Here is a 25,535-nt window from a genome sequence, read left to right as displayed (position 1 = left end):
GGTGGGGGGGTGGGGAGTGGTTTTGACAACAAGAACAAACCTAAGCAATGGACAAGAGAAGCCAGATAACTGGTTCTGACTCCCAACCCCGAACATTTAAGAGATATCACTCACACCTGAATCAGGCAAAAAACAAAACCCAATAATGATGTGGATTGTTTCTTACACTAATCAGTGTTTTGTGCTTCAAAACTGAAAATAAAACCATTTCATTGTATACACAGCCTGTTGATATCTCACTTGTACTTTCAGGAACCGTCTACTCAACAATTCACAGCTTTTAAAAATAAAATTGAAACTATTTAATAATTAGGTGGAATTTAAAAAAGAATACACTCTCAACTTGAAAACAAATTCTCTTTCAACTTCTTAAAATGTCCTCAATTAATGAGGACTGAAATGTCTATGTATCTTCTTGAAATCTCAGACTAAATTAGCATACACCAAAAAGCCCAAAGTTAAATTAATGACCACCAAATTGTAAGGAAATATAAAAACTTAGGAAAGAACACCGTACACTGTAGTTAAGAATTTACAAAAACTCCTCTTTCGCATTTTACCCTTCCTGTAAAAACAAAACAGTACTTTTAAAATATGGTTAATATACATGGCCAACATAAATAACAGACTTAACCCCAGTGCTGCTCAACTGTATCAAAGTAAAACCAATGGACATTTAAGCCAAAAGTCTAAATATTTAAGGCCATAACTAATAAAACTATAAAGTGTTCAGTAACTTTTAAATATTAGTCTCTGCTCCAGCAGATGCTAATACTCCCTCATTACGCCTTCTCCAAAGCCAACCTGGTATTTAAAAAGAAAAAGGAATGTACAACAATATTCAAGATACCTTAATTTTAGAAACCAAAAATAAATAAATCTGCATGTCATCTGATCACATGCAAATAGAGCACATAAGATGATAAGAACAATAAAACCATATCACTGAAAGATCTTATCTTCTTCCAAAATCCAGTTGAAAAAAATTTAGATGGATCATTCCTTTGAATGCCAGTGTCTATATTTGCAAAAATGAAATCACTCAGATTAAAGACAGGCCTAGATACCATGAAAACCTTAATTATCTGGATAGAAAATGGAGGCAGGTTTTGCCATATCTCTATCTATATACCTTCTCTGTGAAGTGCAAGGTGATAAACTTGTGTGACTCTTGTTCTCATGCATTTAAGAAGTATGGCAGAAGATCACTGAACCATACACTCAAGATCATTTGTATCTACTTTTACCCTCCAACAACCCAAGGACACGTTAAGTCATAAGGATGAAGAGAAAAACTTGACATTTAAATTCCTCGTTCTAAAGAACCAAATAAATAGTTAAACTACAATGAATGCCCGACCCTCATCAGTTACAGAGTAATGCTGGACAAAAAAGCCATCAGTTTCACACAACTCACAGGCATCATTTAGATACAAACCTTAAATCTGATATAATAAAATAAATGCTAAATACATATTGTGAATATATATTATATATATATATATACACACACACACACACACACACATACACCCACACATTATTCTTCCCTATACATCCCATCAAAATGGGAACTATTAGCTGTAATGAGGCAAATTAACTGAAAAACATTATATTTAATATGAAATTTAAAAATGGTCATGTCTTTAAATTTCTACTTTCAATAACACCTTCTGGGAAAAAGCAAGAACACACTTGCTTTCTTGAAAAAGAACTCTTTTCTTGTGTATCAATTAGAACATTTAGTTTTTAGAAGTTGGGTAGACTAACAGCAAGTCATACAAGGATACAAGTAATATAGGCCTATTTCTGTGACACATTGTAAAAAAAAAAAAAGTATTGTTTCATCTAAGTGCAATAATTAAGTTTATAATCCTTACCAAGCGATTTTTGTAAAATGTTTATTCTCTTAAATCCAATACATTCACAGAGTGTTAACACTTTAAACGTTTATCATTTCCACCAGCTGCAGCATTATCTAAGTAAACCAAAATAAGCACTTTTATCATAGATGTAGTCAGTGATTATTAATACTTTTTTTTTTTAAAGGACCTAAACTTCCCCCAAATTTCAGCACAGGTAGTTTTATGGTATGTTTCATTTAGTAGAAAATAGTGTGTAGAAATGAATAGTTTCAAACTGCTTAAATATATCATGTTATCAATCCACCAAATCAAAAGCAATTGCCAAGCTGAATAATAAGTTACAAAGAAATGATAATTCTGGCTTGTACAGAAATGTGCGGTGTTTTCAAAGCTCTGAACAGTTACCTACTAATACAAATCTCCAAAGCTTAACTTAGAGTTGGAAGATGAGTTTCACAGTAATGTAATTTTAACCCTCATTTACATTCATTTTAATATATTACTAAGATGTTTACTCTATGTCACAATGGTGCTTTCCAGTGTTCACAATTTACAGTTTCAATTTGTACATATGTAATTCACTAACATAAGGGACAGTTATTACTATCACAAACTATCCCTAAAAAGAAAACAAAACCCCACCTTACATAGAACTCTGAAAATGGTATGACTTAAAACAGATTAATGCAACATGGTTTTTAATTTTTTAGCCATTTTCTAAACACCAGCATGTAAACTTGCCTATTTAATGTGAGAGCTACAACTTTATTCACTGAGAAATTATATGTTAATTTTAACTATCTTTCTAACCTCAACTCAAAAATTTTGTGACTTGCTGGTTCTGTTTCTGTGAATTCCAAACTGCTTTTTTTTTTTTTTTTTGAGAAAGGGAAAGAAGGAAGGTGATAAATACATTGTAAACAGAAAAGGTTGTCCCCAAATTAAACCTTTAAAAAGAAATTTCTTTTTACATCTATACTATTTAACACTTTAAGAGTCAGCTACAATGTTTCATCTTTAACACTAACACAAATAAATTACTGTAGGGTCGGTCTGCCCTATCATTCTGGGATCTAAAGTTCTAAATACATGACCAGAAGAGTAAAATACTTTAATGTTCAAGTCAGAAATTTAGAACAGTTATATGATTTGACTAGACTGAGCGAGGCAGCTAGAAACATACAATTCTGTAGGTGATTGGTTATTTTGCTTTTGGGGGTGGATAATCAAAGAACAGAGTAATGAAGAAAGTAACAAAAAAAAAGAAATCGTTTCCTATTTTGGGGGGGGGGGGAAGAAAAATCACAGGGCAGCTTAAACCTCTGAGCTCCATTTGACCCACCCCCTCAGATATAACACAAAATTTTAATTTTTCAAATAACCCCCATTCTTTCCTTGAGTATCAAACTGATTGGTAGTCACATCCCCAAGTACAATCAGAGTTTAACAGCTTGTTGAATGAAATATTAGTAAGGTCAAAAAGACAGACTAAATTTCAAACTGGAAAAAAAAAATCTACTCAAGTATTACATTCAGTTTTCAAATCATTTACTAACATGACAACAGATTTGGCTTCAATCATACTTGCACACACTCACACCACAACAGTCACCCCCAGCCACTGATCTGTTTTGCAACACAAGGCCATGTAGGCAGAAATGGCATTCTCCAAGCCAAACTTTAAATAGATTAAAAAAAGTAATTTCTAATTTTACAGAAATGTTTCTTCAAAAAATATTTTCTCTCACTCCCTCATCTCCTATACTGAAGGATGTATAATGTGTTTTTCTCCCAAGCTAAATCTGAACCCTCAAAATTGATTCCAGGCAGAAGATCTCTGCAAATTAAAATCAAAAACAAAAATAGAAAAATTATATTTTTATATATGTATACATATATATATATATTTATACTGATTGGAATCCTCCAGCATTTTAAAATCGCTTTAGAGATGAATTTTGGGATTCTATAGCTCACAACTCCAAAATCCATAATGATTTAAGGATGTACTTTCTCTTGTTTCCTTCCTGGCCACGCCCTCCCCTCCAAAACAGTTCAATATAGCCAGGCTCAAGTTTAATGGGAAGAGAGAGAAGTTTCTGAACAGTTTTTTTGTTTTTGTTTACTTTGGTGATCTGGGTGGCACGTATTGCTCTTTGCCATTACGTCGAGTCACTCCCTGAGGTATAGCCCTATGGCCAAACTGGCGTCTCTGTTCCCTGATTTTTCCAGCTGCTCCCCTGGGAATGGCATTGCCTCGGAAGCCAGAGTAATCCTTACTAGCCCTTGCTTCTGGCTTCTCATGTTGTTTCTCGAAGGACTTCTCAGGAGCTCCATTCTCTTCATTTTTGGTGGGAGATACTGCATTGGAGCGAAGTTCTCGCAGTGGCTGCACAAGAACTGGAGATGGCTCTTTAGGGGGCTTCTGGCACACTTCAGCATAACTTAGCTTCCGAGGTTCCTTTGAAGTAAAGATAAGAAACAAAAACATTTATGGTACATATTCTCTAAATAATAAAGTACAGAAAGAATAGTGTTAACCACAAGAAATCAGTAAGTTATCTTGTAGGAAAGGGCACTAGGCAGTCTCCTATACACTGCTATTAAAGTGTACAGGTACAATCTTTAAAAATAAGATTTGTTGAATATAATTAAAAAGTCTTAGCAATTTATGTATGATACAATAATTTCACTTGAGATATTTATTTGAAGGATATACAAGTCAGCAATGTTTATAATGATGCAAAAAAACCTGGAAACCTAAATGGCTAACAAGGAAGAACAGATTAAATTAATAATGGTACATCCACATGACGAAATAAAATGGTTCCATTCTCTCTTCCCTGACTACAAAGAACCCTAAGAGAGATACAAGAATCTCAGCAGAGCAGTTGGAAACCAATAATATAAACTCTTAATTACCTCATCTGAAAAGGAGGAGAATAGGGATGCTGTAAGAATGGGCTAAAGCATAAAAAAAGTCTTTAGTACTGGTCCTAGCATATAGTAGGCATTTCATAAGTGGTAGGTGCTATTCTATTATTATCATCGTTATTATTAAAAGACAAGATAAAATGTTCTTAACCTGGAAAAAAAAAGAGCTGTACCAAAAATGCACTAGTTATATCAATGAATGAAAGACTTATAGGTAAATTCTGTGGCTTTTTTTCCCCTGCTTTTCTATATCTTTCAAATTATAAAAATGATTCTGGAAATTGAATAAAAATGGCAGTGGCTCCTCATGGGTTTCATAGATTTGTTAAGCATTATACAAAAAAGAATTTCAAGAGCCTCAAAGCCTCTATACCCTAGCCCAAAAAATGGTACAGTCATCATAATGAGAAGGAAGCTTCACTTAACCACAATCTGATTGGAAATAAAGCAATCAAAAGAAACAGAATAAACAGTAATTTCTTCATTCCCTCAACAAGGCTAAAATTTCCAATTTCTTCAGAGTGACTTTAAATTCCTTTTTCAATGCGGGCAACCAGCCCCAATTGGGCTATTTCCAAATGACTCTGCTCTAGCAGAGTTATGTGAAAAATAAAATTTCTCATTATTTAACCTATTGTTTTATTCTCGCTAAACTAAATTCATCAAGTTACCTGTAGGGCCACAGCTACAGCTGCACTTATGTTACTATTACATGGTGAAGCAGTATTTGTTCTCGATGGCTTTGCAGTACTCGGGGAAGAAACTGGTATAGTTTTCTGGTTGGGAACATCTTTTTGAACAGTTGAATCCTCTATAAGATCCTTTTCTTGCTGAGTTGTGCTATGGAAAAAAGAACTTGACATTAGGCTTAGTATAGAGCACAAAGAAACACCTGAGAAATGATCAGAAGAAAAAGTAATCTTAATGTGAAAGATCATCTACTTTGAAATTGTACCTTAATGCAGAAAGCTCAGCTGTACATGGAGGACTGGTGCTCATACTGAGTTGCTGGGCAGAGGTGCAGTCTGTCTGTTCATCCTCTGCAGTCACTGGGCAACTAACTCTCAACTCTTCCTTATCCTTAAAGTGGAAACATATTTCAAAATTGAACTTATATAGATACTTCTCCAAAGAAGATAAACAAATGGCCAATAAGCACATGCATGAAAAGCTCAACATAACTGTCCATTAGGGAAATGCAAATCAAACCCACAATGAGAAACCGTTTCACACTCACTAGGATAGCTATAATCAGTAAGACAGACAATAATGAATGTTAGTGATGGTATGTAGATATTGGGACTCTCATACATTGAGGGTGGAAATGTAAAATGATGCAGCCACTTTGCAAAAACAGTCTGGCATGGGGATTCCCTGGTGGCGCAGTGGTTGAGAGTCCGCCTGCTGATGCAGGGGAAACGGGTTCGTGGCCCGGTCCGGGATGATCCCACATGCCGTGGAGCAGCTGGGCCCGTGCGCCATGGCCGCTGAGCCTGCGCTCCGCAACAGGAGAGGCCACAACAGTGAGAGGCCCGCGTACCACACACAAAAAAAAAGTCTGGCAGCTCCTCAAAAAGTTAAATATAGAGTTACCATATGACCCAGCAATTCTGCTTAGTTATAAACCCAAGAGGAAACACGTCTATACAAAAACTTATACACAAATGTTCACAATAACATTATTCATAATAGCCAAAAAGTGAGAACAAGCTAAATATTCAGCTGGTGAGTGGATAAACAAAATGTGGTGTAACTATCCAGTGGAATATTATTGCACAATGAAAGGAATGAAGTACTGATACACACTATGACAAAGAATGACCCTTGAGGACATTATGCTAAGTGAAATAAGACAGTCACAAAAAGACAAATACTGTTTGATTCCACTTATATGAGATACCTAGAGCAGTCAATTTCAGAGACAAAGCAGAATGGTGGTTGCCAGGGCCTGAGAGAAGTGGGGGAATGTGAGCTGCTATTTAATCGGTAAACCATTTTAGTTTTGCAAGATAAAAACAGTTCTGGAGACTGTTTGCACAACAATGTGAATGCATTTAACACTACTTAACCGTACATGCTTAACATGGTTAAGATGATAAATTTTATGTTATGTGCATTTTACCACAAGTAAAAAACGAATATCAAGAAAGAGCCCTAGGGCTTCCCTGGTGGCGCAGTGGTTGAGAGTCCACCTGCCGATGCAGGGGACACGGGTTTGTGCCCCGGTCTGGGAGGATCCCACATGCCGCGGAGCAGCTGGGCCCGTGAGCCATGGCCGCTGAGCCTGTGCGTCCGCAACCTGTGCTCCGCAATGGGAGAGGCCACAACAGTGAGAGGCCAGCGTACCAAAAAAAAAAAAAAAAAAAAAAAAGAAAGAGCCCTAGAAATTAAAATCGACCGACAAAATAAAAATTTCAATAGATTTTTAGGGGTATGGGATTAAAATGTTTTAAAATTTCAATAGGTTTAAAAGGTAACATTCAGGATAACTCTGTCAAAATACAGACAGGTAGAAAGATAAAAATTAGAAAAACCAAACAAGAAAATCAGAGGTTCAACATACAAGGTCCAATATTAAATTAAGTGTTCATCCCATATTTGTGGGTTGGAATTATAAGAAGTACACTTTATTATTATTCTTTAAAAATGTATCTATGGGGGGCTTCCCTGGTGGCACAGTGGTTGAGAGTCTGCCTGCCGATGCAGGGGACGCAGGTTCGTGCCCCGGTCTGGGAAGATCCCATATGCCGCGAAGCGGCTGGGCCCGTGAGCCATGGCCGCTGAGCCTGCGCGTCCAGAGCCTGTGCTCCGCAGCGGGAGAGGCCACAGCAATGAGAGGCCCACGTACCGCAAAAAAGAAAAAAAAAAAAAAAAGTATCTGTGGGGACTTCCCTGGTGGCGCAGTGGTTAAGAATCCGCCTGCCAATGCAGGGCACACGGGTTCAAGCCCTGGTCCGGGAAGATCCCACATACTGTGGAGTAACTAAGCCCGTGCACCGTAACTACTGAGCCTGCGTGCCTAGAGCCCGTGCTCCGCAACAACAGAAGCCACTACGATAAGAAGGCTGCACACCGCAATGAAGAATAGCCCCTGCTCGCCGCAACTAGAGAAAGCCTGTGCACAGCAACAAAAACCCAATGCAGCCATAAACAAACAAACAAACAAATAAATGTGTCTGTGTATCACACCTCACCAAATCTCAGAAGCCATCAACTTTAAAACACACCATCATTTTATATACTAAGAAAAAACACTGCCACTAAAACTATAATAGTTTTTAAATTATAAAACAGCCTGACTTTCATGGGGAAAATGTAATAATAATAATTTTTTTTTTAAAAAAAAAGGTCTTAGGGGCTTCCCTGGTGGCGCAGTGGTTGAGAGTCCACCTGCCGATGCAGGGGACACGGGTTTGTGCCCCGGTCCGGGAGGATCCCACATGCTGCGGAGCAGCTGGGCCCGTGAGCCATGGCCGCTGAGCCTGCACGTCCGCAGCCTGTGCTCCGCAACGGGAGAGGCCACAACAGTGAGAGGCCCGTGTATCGGGGGGGAAAAAAAAAAAAAGGTCTTAGAAGTGGTGAAACAATTACAAAATTGCATAATTTTTTTAACAAGGGAAGACAGTGAAATACCTTCAAAATTCCGAGGGAAAATGATTTCTAATAGAGAATTCTACAGAGATAAGCTACTGATCAAGTGTGAGAACAGAAGAACATTTCAGAATGCAAGATCTCAAGAAATTTATACTAAAAACCTTATACAGAAAGCCTGGGAAGATGTGACCCACCATAATTTGGGAAAGTCATACAAGAGTAAGAAAAAGAAGGGATCCACCAAAGAAGAGTAAAGAAAATTCCCAGGATGACAGTGAAGTCCCAGGAACACAGCTGTGCAGAGTATAAGAAAGGAGACATAATAATAATATACCATAAGCCTCAGTTATGGAAAAAAATGATGCAATATTGAGATGTGACATACAAATGATGGCATAGCCTAGTCTAACTGGCAGTGTCTTTTACTTTCTTAGTGATACCAAAATAATGGGGCATCTTGTAATTGATGGCAGCATAGATATGATGAAGTACAATATATTGAGAGGATGAGAAAAGTATATTGGTTTAAGAGAGCTAATCCCTCAGCTTCTAGAATGTAAAGTTAATAGACAACGTCTAAAACTGAAAAATCTAAGAAGGAGCAGTATAAACATGTTAATTAGATATACAGGGATAAATGTCAGGGGAAAAAGCTAGAGTTGAAAGTGGTAGCAGGGGACTACTATTTTTCATTATAAGCCTAGATATACTATGTACATGTACTCTTGAAAATGAAGCTGAATTAGAAACAAAAGGTAGAAAATGAGAAAAATTTGTGGGGCATGAGGATTTAGCATATAAAGAGGTCTACACTTAAAAAAACATTGTAGGATGGGTCATCCCAACCTTTTGACATCAACTCTCCATTTATTTGGAAGACTGAGTTTACCAGAGTAGCTTAGAATTCATTCGCGTTATCACTTAATTATCGATATATGCACTTAAGTGGAAATGACACTTTCCATTCAGCTTTCATAAATTAGTTCTACCAAGCTGGGTTGACTGATACAAAGACAGGCAAAGGTGAAGAAACATTTTATTGACCTTGTGTAGCTTTATCACAAATCTTTTCATAATACTCAGAGTATGCTAAAAACTCATGAATAAACACTATGATAGAAATAAACATTGAGTGCAAATAAACTGTTAAATAACCCTGAAAACAAAGGCAAAAGATTGGTCCCATAAGATAAAGATTGGATGCTTCAGTGTTTACCTTTTCTTTGCAGACACCTTTAACAACATCAGACAACCTACTCTCCAAAACAAGTTCACCTGGCGTTCTTGATGAACTTCCAGGTAAAGGAGGAAAGTTTGAGGCTAATAAGTCAAACTTTGGTGTTGGAGCCTTTGCTTCAGCTGTTGAAGGATGGGGTCTCTAAAAGACACAAATCAAAAAACAGGTTACATGCTCATCTCATTCTCTAATCCTGTACCACAGAAGCTGAAAGCTCTAAGAAACAAACCAAACTCCACCTAATGAAGAGAACTGTTCCTCTATAAATTCCTGGATTCTCATTTTAGTTCTCATTAGTATGGATCAATCTGACCTATCTTTAGTCAGCTCCTTCTATTGGTTCTTTTGCAAACTCTGCCACACTCTTTAAACCTTCTAATCAATCTCCACTATTCTTTGCTTTCTAAATTTGCTATACCCTCTTCCATAACAAAAATAAACACAAAAACCCCTACACTATCTAAATTTGCCATCATCTTTTCTCCTTTTATAGTCTCAAGGGAAAACAATATCCTTCCTTGAAAATCTTTTCATCTTTCTCCTCCACCTACCACTCTCTATACCCTCTGACAAGCCTCTCACTTGCATCTCCTTCTCTACTCCCTCACCGCACCACTAAAATTGCTTTGACAAGTCACCAATGCCTTCTTCCACAATGCAAAATCTGACAGACTTTTTTTTCTGACCTCACTCTAGCATTTGGCATGGTAAACATTCTTTCCGGTGGGAGCTCATTCTTCCGTTAGCTTCTGATACCTCTTTTCCTTCATTCTCAGATCTGACAAGCATGTGCTCTTCTCCCCCTGACCACCTCTTTGGATGGTTTTGGTTTCTATATGATTGCCACTCTTTCTCCCTTTCCATACTCTCCCTGTGTGATATCCATTATCCACAGCTTCAACTACTACCTACATGCAAACAACTCTTAAAACAATCTTTTTCACTTTTTGGTGAATTTTTGGCTGCACAACTCTGAAAATTTACCAAAACTCACTAGGTTGTACGCTTTAAATATTTTCAGACCAGATCTTTGCCTGAAACCCAGATATCAATTTGCCTATTAGCTATCTCCACTTGGATTTCTCTTGGATACTTCAAACAACAAAATGAATAATCACATTTTTCAGCCCCACAGCTACTATGTTCCTCAAGTTCCATTCTCGGTCCTTTTTAAAATCACTTACTCTACTGAGAGTCCCCTGCATGATCTCATCTACTCTTGTAACTTCAATTACTACATGTAAGCTTACAAATTCTAAATTGTACCTCTAGCTAAGATCTCCTCACTGCACAAGGGTACCCCCACCCTGCCCTTTGTACTAAGAAGCATGCCGGTCTCCTGTTTCTTCAGTCCTAATCTTCAGTCCTCAATCCAGGTATTTTCAACATATTAAACAGACCTCTAACCTAATCTCTCCTCTCCTCAATTGTTCAGGGCCACTTGAGGATTCACATAGACTGCTACAATGGTATCCTAAAAAAGGTGTTGCCTAAAGTCTCAAGGCTGCCATGGTATAGAAAGCTATAAATGAAAACCCAAAACTTTTAAAAGGTTCACAGTTTGCCCCAAGGACTATTCTTTTTGTTATAATGCAATATTTTTCTTCTTTGAAAATTTGTACCTTTTCACTGCTTAAACATGTGATATCTGTATACTTATATGTATATGTACACTATATAGTATACTATTATATATGTATATAATTCACTACTTATACATGTAAAGTGAGTATTATATTTCACATTTATGATATAAATGTAAATTCCAGGCAGGGTTTTCTTCAGACCTCCATGTCTTCCTGTACTATTTTTATTCCTCAACTCCTTTTGACCACAGTTAAGAAATGGGAAACATTCACCATGAACAAACCACACACACAAAAAAAATATGAATAATTTGAAGCTAGGTAAGTGAGGATTCAAATAAGAACCTGCCTAGAACTATAAAAATTTTTTTAAAAATCTCGAAGTGGTTTTACAGGATTGGCAAATATAAGAATCAGCACTAGGTAGAAAACTGCCCCCAAGTAACAATTAATAATAGTATAACAGTTTCCAACACCATCCAACAGAGCTTTAAAAGTGAATCACAAAAAAAAAAAAAAAAAAAAAAAAAAAAAAAAGTGAATCACATATGCTAACAGACTGGCAAAAAATCATATACCTTGTAAGGCTTATGGATAAACAGAAACTTTTTTTCAAAGAGTGAAAATCAGCACAACCCCTATAGAAAGCCATTAGGCAGCAACTTACTGAACTGTGACTCAGAAATCCCACTTCTAGGGATTCTCCTTCAGATACTACTGCACACATAGGAAGTGATGGTTGTATGAGGTTATCATTGCACTGTCTGTGGCAGCATTGTACAATCAAAAGATTGAACCTCTTTAAATTTCCATTAATAAAGCAATAATTAAACTTTCCATGGAATATTTTCATATATTTTATTTTAAACCATGTGAACAGATTAGGTATTCAAGTAATTTTTTTTAAAAGTGAGCAACACAGGTCAAAGCTCTAACTATATGTGTGCTTTAAGGGTGAGGGGTAGTGATGATGGTGGATATTTCAGGGTAAGAACAGGCTCTAATTATAATCAATATTATAATCAATAAAACAAAAACCCGGAAAGATACACCAGAAGTCAACGCCATAGTAAATCACAGAAGAAGAAAAAAAATTGAACGTATGTAATTAAAGGTTAAAAAAAAAAAAAAACTTACTGGGATCCTTTCATCTTCCCGACGTCTTCGACCTCTGAAGAGAGTTCTCCTTTAAACAATGACAAAAGGGAGTGGGGTTGGGGAAGCAGGTGGGAGGGACAACTCATAAGTTTCTTCAAATGTATACATTCTATCAAAGATGGGTGAACTTCTATTTTAAGTATCTATACTTCCTAAATCTCCTTTATTATTAAAAGATATATTTTCTTCTGAAGAGATCCTGAGCTAATCTACCAAAAACTTCACCTACTACCACCACCACCACTAAGTAAGCTGGGCCCATTTTTATTAGCAGTGCTCCCTCCAAATCAGAAGCATATTAGGGTTCATTTTTTTGGTTTTGTTTAGGAAGGGTAGATAACATATAACCCCATTCCCACAGTTTAGATGTTGCTAGAAATTAAAACTATGATGCAGATGGAATCTTATCTTTCGAAGCTAATCTTTCCTTAGTGAACTGTAAAGAACTTCAGAATAACTTTTATAAACCTCTGACTCAGAGCTATATGGGCATTCTGAATTTCTTAATTATGAAAAAGTAGTAACACATATTACATGAATAAAGTATTTATTTAGCATAACTATATACCAATAATTAAATTTAAAAATCACTAGATCGTGGTCTTCAAACATTCATATTATGATTAAAGAATTTTCATATACCTTATTTCCATATTTATTACCATATTTCCTTACCTGCCCCTACCATAGTCCCCATTCTGTTCCATCTGCAAAGTGGGAGTCTCTTTTGGAAGGTAGCTTTGCTCCTGGTGCCCTGTTACTGTAGGGTTATGTCGTTCAGTTGGAAAGTTCCTTGAACCAGATCTGTTCAATGGTCCATCCCCCAATGACACAGAGCCCTCTGTTGAGTGTTCTGAACCACTTGACCTAAAATGAGGCTTCACACTATAAGAAATATAAGACCATATATGTGAAAGGATAAATTAAAATGGAAAATATTTTCTCTTAATGGTAGAGACTCTTAACAGGCCAAGTTAAAAATTGCCTTCTGCTGTATTCTGATTTTCCATAAACTGGGTTGGACACAGAAGCATTGTGTTGTAAAAATGTAAACCCTTTAATGTCTCAGACATATTATTTTTAAAAGGCAAAGAATTTTTACATTAAAAAAAAGCTGTTTGGAGAGATTTGGGAGGTGATCCAAAGTTCTTCAAGATAAGGCTACTTCTACCCCCAAATTTAGGATATAACTAGGATTTTAGCTAATTTCTTTAACACGAACTGCAGTTCTGACACATCTAAATCAGCCAGGCTGGAAGCTTATTGAGTCTATGCCATACATTCTCAATGGGGCAACAATACCCACAAAGGGAGTAAGAACTGGCATACATTACACAAATAGATATACAATAATCTCTAGTATTAAATTTTCATATGGGGGAATAGTCTAAAAAAACTCTTTAGGGGACTGATAATTTTTTTTTAAAGTAAGGAACAGTGGAATATATTAAAATCCCAGCTTCCTACTAAGCATCCCTCTCCAAATGAAATCAGTTGTTCAAAGATCCAACAAAGATGTGAGACCAAAAAACTAGGAAAATATAACGCAACTAATAGCCTGGCATGACTTCATGAATTAAGGTATGGAATCTGGTAAAAAACAAACCAAACCAAAGACAAACAAAGCAAAACAAAACAAAAACAAAAACCACCTACATCTAACAAAAGTAGCTTTTATCTTGGATGATGGGTATAAGTACCCAACTCTCTTAACAATTTGTAAGCAGATGAAGCTAAGGCAGGGTAAAGGAGAGAGGATGCAGTTTAATCAATAGTGAAAACATCTAAAGTAAGCCCAAGAAGCTGAGGACCCTGGCTCTACAGGAGATTAAAAAAGGAAGTATTAGATTTCTATTTAGCCCCTTGCTTGCAGTTTATATACTCCATTTTTTTACAGTCTATTTTCATAGTTACAAATTTATAATATTAATAACACACTGTAAATTCCTGGTTCTTTGAATAGGGATTTTAAACCTCATAATTATGAACAATTAAACATTAATTCCAATAGCATCTCCAGCTATCCTACTAACTCTTTAGAGAGTATAACAAATTAGATTACTACTACTAAAACTTAAACATAAAAATTAGGCTATAATGTTGGGCTAAGTCTCATATACAATACTTTTCCAGTTAATTACTTATGCGTTACAAAATAGTTTCTGAATAGCAATGAAATTTACAGTATGTCAACTAACACAAACTAATTTACATTATCCATCATATCTGAAAATGACCTCATGAGGTAGATATTGCTGTTTATGTATCTGTTCAGAAACTATCACTCACTGAAATTCTCTCACTGCATTTCAATACACCCAGTAAACAAGTTATTAGGTTTAACAGCCCTCAGATCTCATAATCTTAGCCTTCACAGAGAGGGACTTAACAATCGCAGTCTTGGCAAAAGAAAAAAGGATGATGAAAGAAAGAAGTGATAAAAGATGTAAAGGAAGAAGGAAAATGACAGAAAGATAAAGTATGAAAGGTAGAAAATTGCCCAGACTTCTGAAAGTTAGTCCTATTCTCTCTCAGTAGGTCTAGTGATCATCACTGGGCTGTTACAAGGTTAATGTAATAAACTGCTCTTGACTGATAACTTAAATAAATAAAAATAAAGGCCTGGCAGTGGTCATTTCTTAGAAGTAAGAAGGAAGCAAGGATTTGGGTTGGTGGTCAAAAGGTTCTAGTTCATCTGCAATATCTGCATTTTTATAAGGAAGTATTCGTGTATTATTTCTGTGACTAAAAATTAACAACCTGTATTGGTCAAACAAACGCAAAAAACTGTACACAAGTAGTTTTGAATAACAAGCAAAATTATACTAAACCTATCCTGTATCTTCAAAACCAGATATATATCCTTATAAGCAAGAATGACTTGGGACTTCCCTGGTGGCGCAGTGGTTAAGACCCTGCGCTCCCAATGCAGGGGGCTTAGTATCGATCCCTCCTCAGGGTACTGGATCCCACATGCATGCCGCAACCAAGGCGCCCACCTCCTGCAACCAAGGAGCCCACCTCCCAAAACTAAGACCGGGTCCATCCATCCATCCATCCATCCATTCAACCAACCAACCAACCAACCAAGTAAGTAAATAAATAAATATACTTTTTTAAAAAAGCAAGAATGACTTGACTGTCATTCTTGGCTTTCTTATTGTATTTTTACCTCTTATTGTATTTTTATCTCTTTTTTTACCTCTTGAAAGCACAGCAGTGCTCTCAAGTGACAATAAAGGAATACCATAAGCCCACTTAATGTATTTTTAAGTCAAGCATTTGCAAACACCAATACTTTTTGTTGTTATTAAAAATTGTTTTTAGTCTCTTATAACCAAGACATCTACTTCACGTAGACTTAACTGTTTAAAGCAAAATTTACCTCTTCAAAGAAACGTGAAATCAACAGATACATATTTTTACAAAGCTACTATTTCTAATCATGAGAAATCTGTATCTCCTCACAAGGGAAGTTATAAACTGTCATTTGTATTAACTCAATTATTATTATTATTTTTTTGGGGGGTTCGCGGGCCTCTCACTGTTGTGGCCTCTCCCGTTGCGGAGCACAGGCTCCGGACGTGCAGGCTCAGCGGCCATGGCTCACGGGCCTAGCTGCTCTGCGGCATGTGGGATCTTCCCGGACCAGGGCACAAACCCGTGTCCCCTGCATCGGCAGGCGGACTCTCAACCACTGCGCCACCAGGGAAGCCCATTAACTCAATTATTTTTTTTTTTTTTTTTTTTTTGCGGTACGCGGGCCTCTCACTGCTGTGGCCCCTCCCGTTGCGGAGCACAGGCTCCAGACGCGCAGGCTCAGCGGCCATGGCTCACGGGCCCAGCCGCTCCGCGGCATGTGGGATCTTCCCGGACCGGGGCACGAACCCGTGTCCCCTGCATCAGCAGGCGGACCCTCAACCGCTGCGCCACCAGGGAAGCCCTAACTCAATTATTTTTAAGAAAAAAACTTTACTAGCTATAGTAGAAGAAAAGAAAATGTGCTAATCTCAGGTCTGCTGATGATGAAAAGCCATGTAACCCTAGCAAGGTATTCATCCTCTTCAACTTTCACTTTCTTCAATTCATCTGTAAAATGAATTAAAACTACATCATAACAAAGGTCTTTCCAGATTTAAACATTACTGTCTCTGTGTGCACATGGAAATTAAATAATCTTTTTGGAACAACAGGATGGAGGTTAGAGGACAGTGTGTGTTTTTAAAGCTCACTGTACTTCTACTCATATGTCCTAGCAATACTTCAATTTTGCTGTTATTACTGTATCACCAAACTAAGGGTCATCTACAAGAGCACAAGTAATCTTTTGTTTATAAAGAATCCTTTATTCTTATAATATGAAGAGTTCTCATTCGAAACTTCATAAAGCAATTAAGAATGTGTATATGTAGTAAAATTTTCTGTACACTTAAAAATGATCTTCAGGGAATCCCCTGGCAGTCCAGTGGTTAGGACCTGGTGCTTTCACTGCCGTGAGCCCGGGGTTTGATCTGGGGAACTCAGTCAGGGAACTAAGATCCCACAGGCCGCAAGGCAGGGAAAAAAAAAAAAAGATATTCAAATGCTTTAACCAATTGTGTCAGTTAAAGTGAGTACATGGCTTCCCTGGTGGTGCAGTGGTTAAGAATCCTGCAGCCAATGCAGGGGACACGGGTTCGTGCCCTGGTCCGGGAAGATCCCACACGCCGCAGAGCAACTAAGCCTGTGCTCCACAACTACTGAGCCCGAGTGCCACAACTACTGAAGCCCACGCGCCTAGAGCCCGTGCTCTGCAACAAGAGAAGCCACTCATTGAGAAGCCTGTGCACCACAACAAAGAGTAGTCCCCGTTTGCCGCAACTAGAGAAAACCTGCGCACAGCAACTGAAAACCCAACACAGCCAAAAATAAAATAACTTAAATAAATAAATAAATTCCAGCTATCGTTTTTTATCTTACCGATTTTTTTGGAATGGTCGACCCATATTCACAGCAGCAGCAGCAGCAGCAGCAGCAGCAGCAGCAGCAGCATTTGTTTTATAAGATCCTGGTGAATTAAAGCCATTCACAAAACTACCATTGGGAAAAGGAGCCTAAAAGAAAATTTTAATGTTTAAAAGCTATTCATAGTAAAGACAAAAATCTGGTGTGAAGGTCATAAGAAACTTCTAATGAACTAACCTAGCATCAATTTCTTTGATAAGCCAAAAATAATTTTAAACATTTGCAATACTCACTCCAAGTTATCACTTGAATTACAGAACAAGGAACAACTGGTTCAACACTTAATAAAGAATATTTCTCTCTGAAAAAGTTTCACAAAACTAAAATCATTTTAAATCATTCAGGATTTTTCCAGTCTATTAATTTACCCAGCAACATTTAAAGAATAAAATGATAGGAACCAATAGCTCAACTCTTAGACTTAGTCATATGCATATATTTGATATGGGGGATTAAATATCCTTATCACCATTTACAAGCCAGAAAGTAACCAATATCAACACAAAACAAAATAAAACATGAACTCTAATTCTAGCTGATTTCTTCAAATTTCAGCTTCAGTGAAAAAATTGTATTATTCTGTGAGGATCTCACTTACCAGTGGTGTTTCAAAGTAAGGTGTGGGATTTGGAGACCAAGACTGAGGCACAATACTATAAACAGAGTACTGTTGGTGAGGATTATATACAGGCTGCATAAAGACCGGTGAGGCATACTGTGCTTGAGTTTGAATGGGCGGACTATACATACTAGAATCCATTAATCGATAACCATTCTTAGCAAAAAACGTATTGATGGCTTTTATCCTTGCCTAGAAGCAAGAAGAACACAAAGGATATAATTACAAAGGATAAAGTGTATATTTTCACAAATACATTTAATTTACATTTGGAACATATTTTCCATGACATTATTTCCATGTACTATAGAGTTAGTAGAGCAAAAGAAAAGGAAATGATTGATAGCTGTACTTTTAAAAACTTTTACATGGCAAATACAATTAATACAATAAACAAAGTAAAACCGTGAATGTCAAAATATTAAAACTAACTGCAACTTATCACAAGGGGGAAAAAGAAAGGCAAATGGCTCTTATATGAAAAGATGCTAGACCTTGCTCATAAGAGAAATGCAATTAAAATGGGATTAACATTTCTCACTTATAAAATTGGAAAAAGTCTAAAAATTTGACAACATACTCTATTGATAAGGCTGTGGCAAAACAGGTACTCTGATACATTGATGATGGGCATTCAAAACAACACAACCCTTAAAAAGGAAAATTCAGCAATGTCTTCCAAAATATCACATATGCATATTATCATATTCTTATCAACCCCACTTCTAGGAAACTTTACCGCATATACACAGACCAAAAAGAGGTTTTTTAAAAAATGATGCATACGGCTACTCACTGACACTTAACTATGATAGGAAGTGGGGGGACATGGGGGGTGAGGGGGCTCAGACCCACATTTCTCCCAAACACACACTCACACACACGAGACAACCCAAAAGTCCATCAATGATTGAAAACAACGTGGTATATCCAAACAATTATCAGATGTAAGAAAAAACAAAAAAAGAAAGAAACCTGAGGAACTGCTCTAAATATTATAATGGAGTGATTTCCAGAAAATACTATTTAAAAAAAAAAAGAGGCAATGCAAGGAGAAACGTATGTATAGTAAGGTGTTGTTTAGATAAGTTAGATGTGGATATGAAGGTATACTTGCATTCATACAGACACGTGAATATGAATTTAATATACTGCTTTAGATATTTTACTTTTAAGCCATACACACACTGAATAAAATTTTAAAAAATCAGTTTGTAAAAGTTCAATGCAAAATGAACCTAAATGTGTATCCAACTAGAGGAATAACACAGAAAAACTCTAAATGACTGACTTTTGGTATTGTTATTCTGAGACTTCTGTCTGTGATTTTGGATATAGCAAATCATAAATTATATTGGGGTCACTGACATCTGAGATTTTCACGTGGGAGAAAAGAGATGCAGACAGCAGCTGAAGAAGTAAAAACCATGTAGCCTGAATTTAAATCGAAAGCATCTATATAAACTCATGATATATATTGTCATTAAAAAAAAAAGTATTTAATAGCTCTGTTCAAAGAAAAGGCTTAGAAATAACAACCAAACAATTAGCCAGAAGCACTCCTTGTGCCTAACCAGTGGACTGCAAAACATTACTTTCCCATAAAAGTAACATGGCAACTCCAGAGCCTTTTGACACAAAATGTACAAGAGCCTGGAACATCTTGTCACACTAGAGAGCAAGGAACATTGAAAATTACCATTACAAAAGGACTCAAAGAGGCCATACTTCATCAGTAAGGACAATGAACACACCAAATATGTTTAAATATTCAAAACCAAAAAATATCTGAATGGTCGTTTTTGAAGGTTGCCAGGGAACTGACACATTATTATTATTATTTTTTTTTTCTGACACATTATTTTGAAAACTGGTAGTAAAAGCTAGAACCAAGCATTTATCACACATTGTATATATAAGCTGTACCTCAGGGTAATGAAGATGAAGGAAAGCTTTTCTTTATGGAAGTGTTTCAAATAATAAATGGAAAAAAGCACAGAAATAGTACCACTTTGCAACCATTAACAAATCAATACATCTAGTCAATGATCAGCAGCAGCTAGTATAAGAGAGACACAAAGACATATACTACATGTTTTTGTTCTCTTTGCTGCTCCAAAATAAAATTTAATTCTGATTAAGCCTCTAGATCTAGCTACCAATTTGCATGACATACAGAGGTCAGAGGATCGTGTTAAACTACACTCAAGAATATAACTTGGGACTTCCCTGGTGGCACAGTGGTTAAGAATCCGCCTGCCAATGCAGGGGACATGGGTTCGTGCCCTGGTCCTGGAATATCCCACATGCTGTGGAACAACTAAGCCCATGCACCACAGCTACTGAGCCTGTGCTCTAGAGCCCGCGAGCCACAACTACTGAAGCCCATGCACCGCAACAAGAGAAACCACCGTAATGAGAAGCCCGCGCACTGCAACGAAGAGTAGCCCCCACTCACTGCAACTAGAGAAACTCCATGTGCAGCAATGAAGACCCAACACAGCCAAAAATAAATAAATTTATATTAAAAAAAAACTTATTAAAAAAGAGCTCGTTTTTAAAACAAGAAAAGAATATAACTAGTCAATTCAAAAGTGGGCAGAGAACTTGAATAGGTATTTCTCTAAAGAAGATATATAAGTGGCCAATAAGTAGGCGAAGAGATGCTCAACATCACTAATCATTGAAGAAATGCAATTAAAACCACAAAGAGATATCACATCACATTCATTAAAAGAGCTACTATCAAGAAACAGAAAACAGCCAAATGTTGGAGAGGATGTGGAGAAACTGGAACCCTTGTGCACTGTTGGTGGGAATATAAAGTGGTATAGCCATTGTGGAAAACAGTATGGAGGTCCCTCGAAAAATTAAAAATAGAATTACCATATGACCCAGCAATTCCACTTCTGGGTATATATGCAAAAGAATTAAAAGCAGAATCTTGAAAAGAAATCTGTATACCGATGTTCATAGCAGCCTTATTCACAAAAGCTAAAATGTGGAAGCAAACCCAAGTGTCCATCAATAGATGAATGGATAAACAAATTATTGTATATACATACAATGGATTATTCAGGCCTTAGAGAGGAGGGAAATTCTGCAATATGCTACATGGATGAACCTTGAAGACACCATATTAAAGTGAAATAAGCAAGTCATAAGGAAACAAATACTATATGATTCCATTTATATGAGGTAAATGGTCAAAAATCAAAGAAAGTATGGGCTGAAGGAGGGGAAAGTGGAGAGTTCCTGTTTAATAGGCAGAGTTTCAATTTTACAAGAAAAGAGTTATGAGAATGGATGGTGGTGATGGCTGCACAACAATGTGAATGTGTTTAATATTATGGCACTGATAAATGAAATTAAAATTTAAAATGGTTAAGATGGTAAATTTTATATATGTGTATTTTAACACAATAAAAAAACACATAGCTAACGAAATGTATAATGTGAGAAACTTTGTAAGACAAGTAACAGTGATTTCAAAAACATACTTCCAAAAGTAAAACTAAAGAGGTAGAGGACAAAATCATAAATTGTATTTTATATTTTTTATTATTATTATTTTGCTGCTCCCTGCAGCTTGTGGGATCTTAGTTCCCTGATCAGGGATCGAACCTGGGGCCCCAGCAGTGAGAATGCAGAGTCCGAACCACTGGACCACCAGGCAATTCCCCAAATCATAAATTTTAAAAAAGAAAAAAGAGAAAGAAAAAATGTGAATCAGGAAAATGTGAACAGTGCCTGATGTTTAAGAAATTATTGTTTATTTTTCAAAAAGTGTGATAGTAGTGTGGCTATTTTTTTTTAATCCCTTTCTTTTAGAGATACCAGTATTAGTTTATTTACATACAGATGAAATTAAGTTTCAGATTTGCTTCAAAAAACCTGGGGACATCGGGAAGTAGGTGGGATTAAGATGAAACAAGAAGAGCCATGCTCTACTAATTAATCTATTAAAACCAAATAAATATGCTATGGATAAAAGGGAAATAATGTTCTTAAAGACTGAATAAAAGGGGAAATCTCAGCAGAGAAGGAATATATTGTTTAAAATAGAAATGCTAGAACCCAACTTGAAGATGAATTGAAGTCCACAGAAAGTATCCAATCTGAAGAAGAAAGAGATGGAAGAAAAACAGAATCACAGTGAATCAAGCAATACTACATATGTGTAACTGAAGTCTCAAAAGGAGAGGAGAAAGTGAGGCAGAAAATTTGTTGAAAAACTAGAGGTTGAAATTCCCCCAATTTGGTGAAAAACATCAATTTACAAACAATAAGTTCAGAACACCCCAAGCAGTATAAATAGGAAACCATAGCTAGACACATTAGAGTCAACCTACTGAAAACCAAAGAGAAAACAAAACAAAAAATATCTTGGCGGCAGGCGGAGAAAAACAACATATATTACAAGAATGACTCACTAGAAAGAACAGAAGCCAGAAAACAATGCAATCTTAAAAGAAGGAAAAAAATTAAAACTATCAACCCAGAATTCTGTATCCATGTACATGTATCAATGCACAGAATTCTGTACCCATCAAAAATGAGTGTGAAATACAAGACAGCTTTAGATGAGGAAAAACTAAGAAAACTCATCCCTGGTGGGCACTGTTATAACATCAAAGGAAGTTCTTTAGCCTGAAAGGAACTAATACCAGGTAGAATTGATCTATGGAGGAAGAGCAATAAAAAATGCGTTCTTGGGCTTCCCTGGTAGCGCAGTGGTTGAGAGTCCGCCTGGCAATGTAGGGGACACGGGTTTGTGCCCCGGTCCGAGAGGACCCCACATGCCGCGGAGCGGCTGGGCCCGTGAGCCATGGCCGCTGAGCCTGCGTGTCCAGAGCCTGTGCTCCGCAACCAGAGAGGCCACAGCAGTGACAGGCCCGCGTACCGCAAAAAAAAAGAAAAAAAAGCGTTCTTGCTTATTTACAAGAGAAACAAGATAAAATGTGAAGCAACTTATTAGCACACACAATAAGTGTTTCATTGGACTCCTTCACAAGCATATCTCTAGGCCAAAGTCTGCAAGGACCCTTGACCTTGGATGTCCACTGCACAAGAGTGAGAGCTCTCCCAAATTATCATGGGTGATTTTTATTAATTTTTGAATCATGAACACTATAATTTTCCAATTAATTGGGCACAAAGATACTATAATAAAATATAGCACTACAGTATAATAGCTTTTATAACTATTTTAAATTTTTGTGAAAAACGTAACTAACTATGATTTAGAGAAAACACATGCAAAAGCATCTACATAAAATAGATAAAATCTAAGAAAAATGATAGGTCTAAATTGGAGTTTAAGCATTTAAAGCCATTTTATTAAGAAAATTGTCAGAATCTAATTTCACATCAGATTTTAAACTACTTTAAAATAAATAACTCTCCATTAAAAAAATCTTTCTTAGGTTAAGAACAGAATTACTAATATTTATATATTGTATTTGTATATGCTGTACTATAAAACAGAAATCAGTATGTATTAAATTAATTTACTTCATCAAAGAGCAAGTAGTAAAGAAATCATGTTAATATGTTGCAAGGAGTGTTTACATTCAATACAATATGCTTTATGGATTCAGGAAAGAGATTCTGTATTAGGTAGGGTAGAATACATTACTGTAATGAATATACAAATGATTTAAAAGGCCCAAACACAAAAAAATTACATTTACCTTGTTAATACATTTAACAAAATACGTTTAAGACACGTACGCCGAAAACTACAAAGCAATGAGGAGAGAAACGAAAAGCCTAGATAAATGGAGATACCATGTTAGAGGACTCGATATTAATAAGGTGGCAATCCTCTCAAATTAATGTATAGTGTCAGTGCAATCCCAATCAAAATACCAGCAAATATTTTTGTAAAATCGACACACTGATTTGAAAATTTATATGAAAATGTTAATGACTTGGAATACCAAAAATAATTTTGGAAAATCAAAACAACTTTGAGAACTTACATATTATCTGATTTTGTAACTTATTATAAAGCTACAGTAATCAAAACAGCAGGGAACTGACTTAAGGGACAAACACAGATCAACAGAAAAGAACAGAGTCTAGAAATAGACCCAAGCACATATATGCTATAATAGTCAACAAAGGAATAGTCTTCAACAAATGGTGCTGGAACAAGTATTATATTTCTTTTAAAAAAAGAATCCTGACTTTTCCTTCCAAAAAACACAAAGTAACTTGATATAGATCATAAGACATAAATATAAATACTAAAACTATAATACTTCTAGAAGAAATCATGAAAAAAAATACTCATGACATTAGGAGGGGTTGATTTTAGAGAAGACAAAAATAATGAACCCTAAAAGAAAAAGGAGATGAAACAGACTTCATCAAAATTAAAAGTCTACTCTTTGATATACACTGTTAAGAAAGCAAAAGGCAATTCACAAACTAGGGCAAATATATTTGTAATACACATCTGACAAAAAACTTGTAACCAGAATACATAAGGAACGCTTACAAATCAATAATCAGACTAACAACCAAATTTTTAAAGATAGAAAAAAGATTTAAAATGACAGTTAACTAAAACAGATATATGGAAAGAACGAAGATGTCTAAGAACAAGTGACTAGATAATCAAATCGCACTACAGGCATACCGTATTTTATTGCACTTTGCTTTATTGTATTTCCCAAATATTGCAGTTTAAAAATTTTTTTTATGTATTTATTTATTATTTTTTTTGGCTGCGTCAAGCCTTTGTTCCTGCATGCAGGCTTTCTCTAGTTGCAGCAAGTGGGAGCTACTCTTCATTGCAGTGCGTGGGCTTGTCATTGTGGTGGCTTCTCTTGTTGCAGGGCACAGGCTCTAGGCACGTGGACTTCAGTAGTTGCAGCACACAGGCTCAGAAGTTATGGCTCGCTGGCTCTAGAGCACAGGCTCAGCAGTTGTGGCACATGGGCTTAGTTGCTCCACGGCATGTGGGATCTTCCCAGACCTGGGCTCGAACCCATGTCCCCTGCACTGGCAGGCGGATTCTTAACCACTGTGCCACCCGGGAAGTCCCCACACAGTATTTTATTAGTTTCAAGTGTACAAAATACTGTCCAATATTTTTATATCAACAGCATTTAATAACTTTGTGTCTCTGTATGACATTTTGGTAATTCTCACAATATTTCTCACTTTGTCAAAATTATTATCTTTGTTATGGTGATCTGTGATCCTTGATGTTACTAATGTAATTGTTTTGGGACACCACAAACCATGCCCATATAAGGCAATGAACTTAATCAACAGATGTGTGTTTCTGACTCCACCAATGGGCAGTTCTCCCATTCTCTATCTCTCCTTGGGCCACCCTATTCCCTGAGACACAACAATATTGAAACTGGGCCAATTTGGCCCTAAAACGGCCTCTAAGTATTCAACTGAAAGAAAAATTCACATGTCTCTCACTTTAAATCAAAAACTAGAAATGATTAAGCTTAGTGAGGAAGGCATGTCAAAAGTCAAGACAGGCTGAAAGCTAGGCCTCTTGTGCCAAACAG

The 25,535-nt window shown here is 36.5% G+C and overlaps 1 protein-coding gene across 5 annotated transcripts in view; it reads right to left on the bottom strand.

Moving 5' to 3' along the window:
* Window positions 1–25,535, bottom strand: part of LARP4 (La ribonucleoprotein 4) — a 66,566-nt gene continuing 41,031 nt past the window's right edge. For all 5 annotated transcript variants that reach the window (XM_082850560.1, XM_082850561.1, XM_082850564.1 and 2 more), the window contains 8 exons: window positions 17,977–18,189; window positions 17,334–17,467; window positions 13,050–13,259; window positions 12,354–12,402; window positions 9,610–9,771; window positions 5,755–5,879; window positions 5,471–5,639; window positions 1–4,326 (listed from right to left, as the gene is read on the bottom strand). In XM_082850560.1, the coding sequence (XP_082706686.1) occupies window positions 3,988–4,326; window positions 5,471–5,639; window positions 5,755–5,879; window positions 9,610–9,771; window positions 12,354–12,402; window positions 13,050–13,259; window positions 17,334–17,467; window positions 17,977–18,189 (1,401 nt within the window). In that variant the 3' untranslated portion in view covers window positions 1–3,987. The remainder of the gene's footprint in view (window positions 4,327–5,470; window positions 5,640–5,754; window positions 5,880–9,609; window positions 9,772–12,353; window positions 12,403–13,049; window positions 13,260–17,333; window positions 17,468–17,976; window positions 18,190–25,535) is intronic.

This window comes from Leucopleurus acutus (genome assembly GCF_964270905.1).
Source record: "Leucopleurus acutus genome assembly, chromosome: 11".
In the NCBI taxonomy this organism is placed as follows: domain Eukaryota; kingdom Metazoa; phylum Chordata; class Mammalia; order Artiodactyla; family Delphinidae; genus Leucopleurus; species Leucopleurus acutus.
This window is presented reverse-complemented; position numbering and strand designations above follow the sequence as displayed.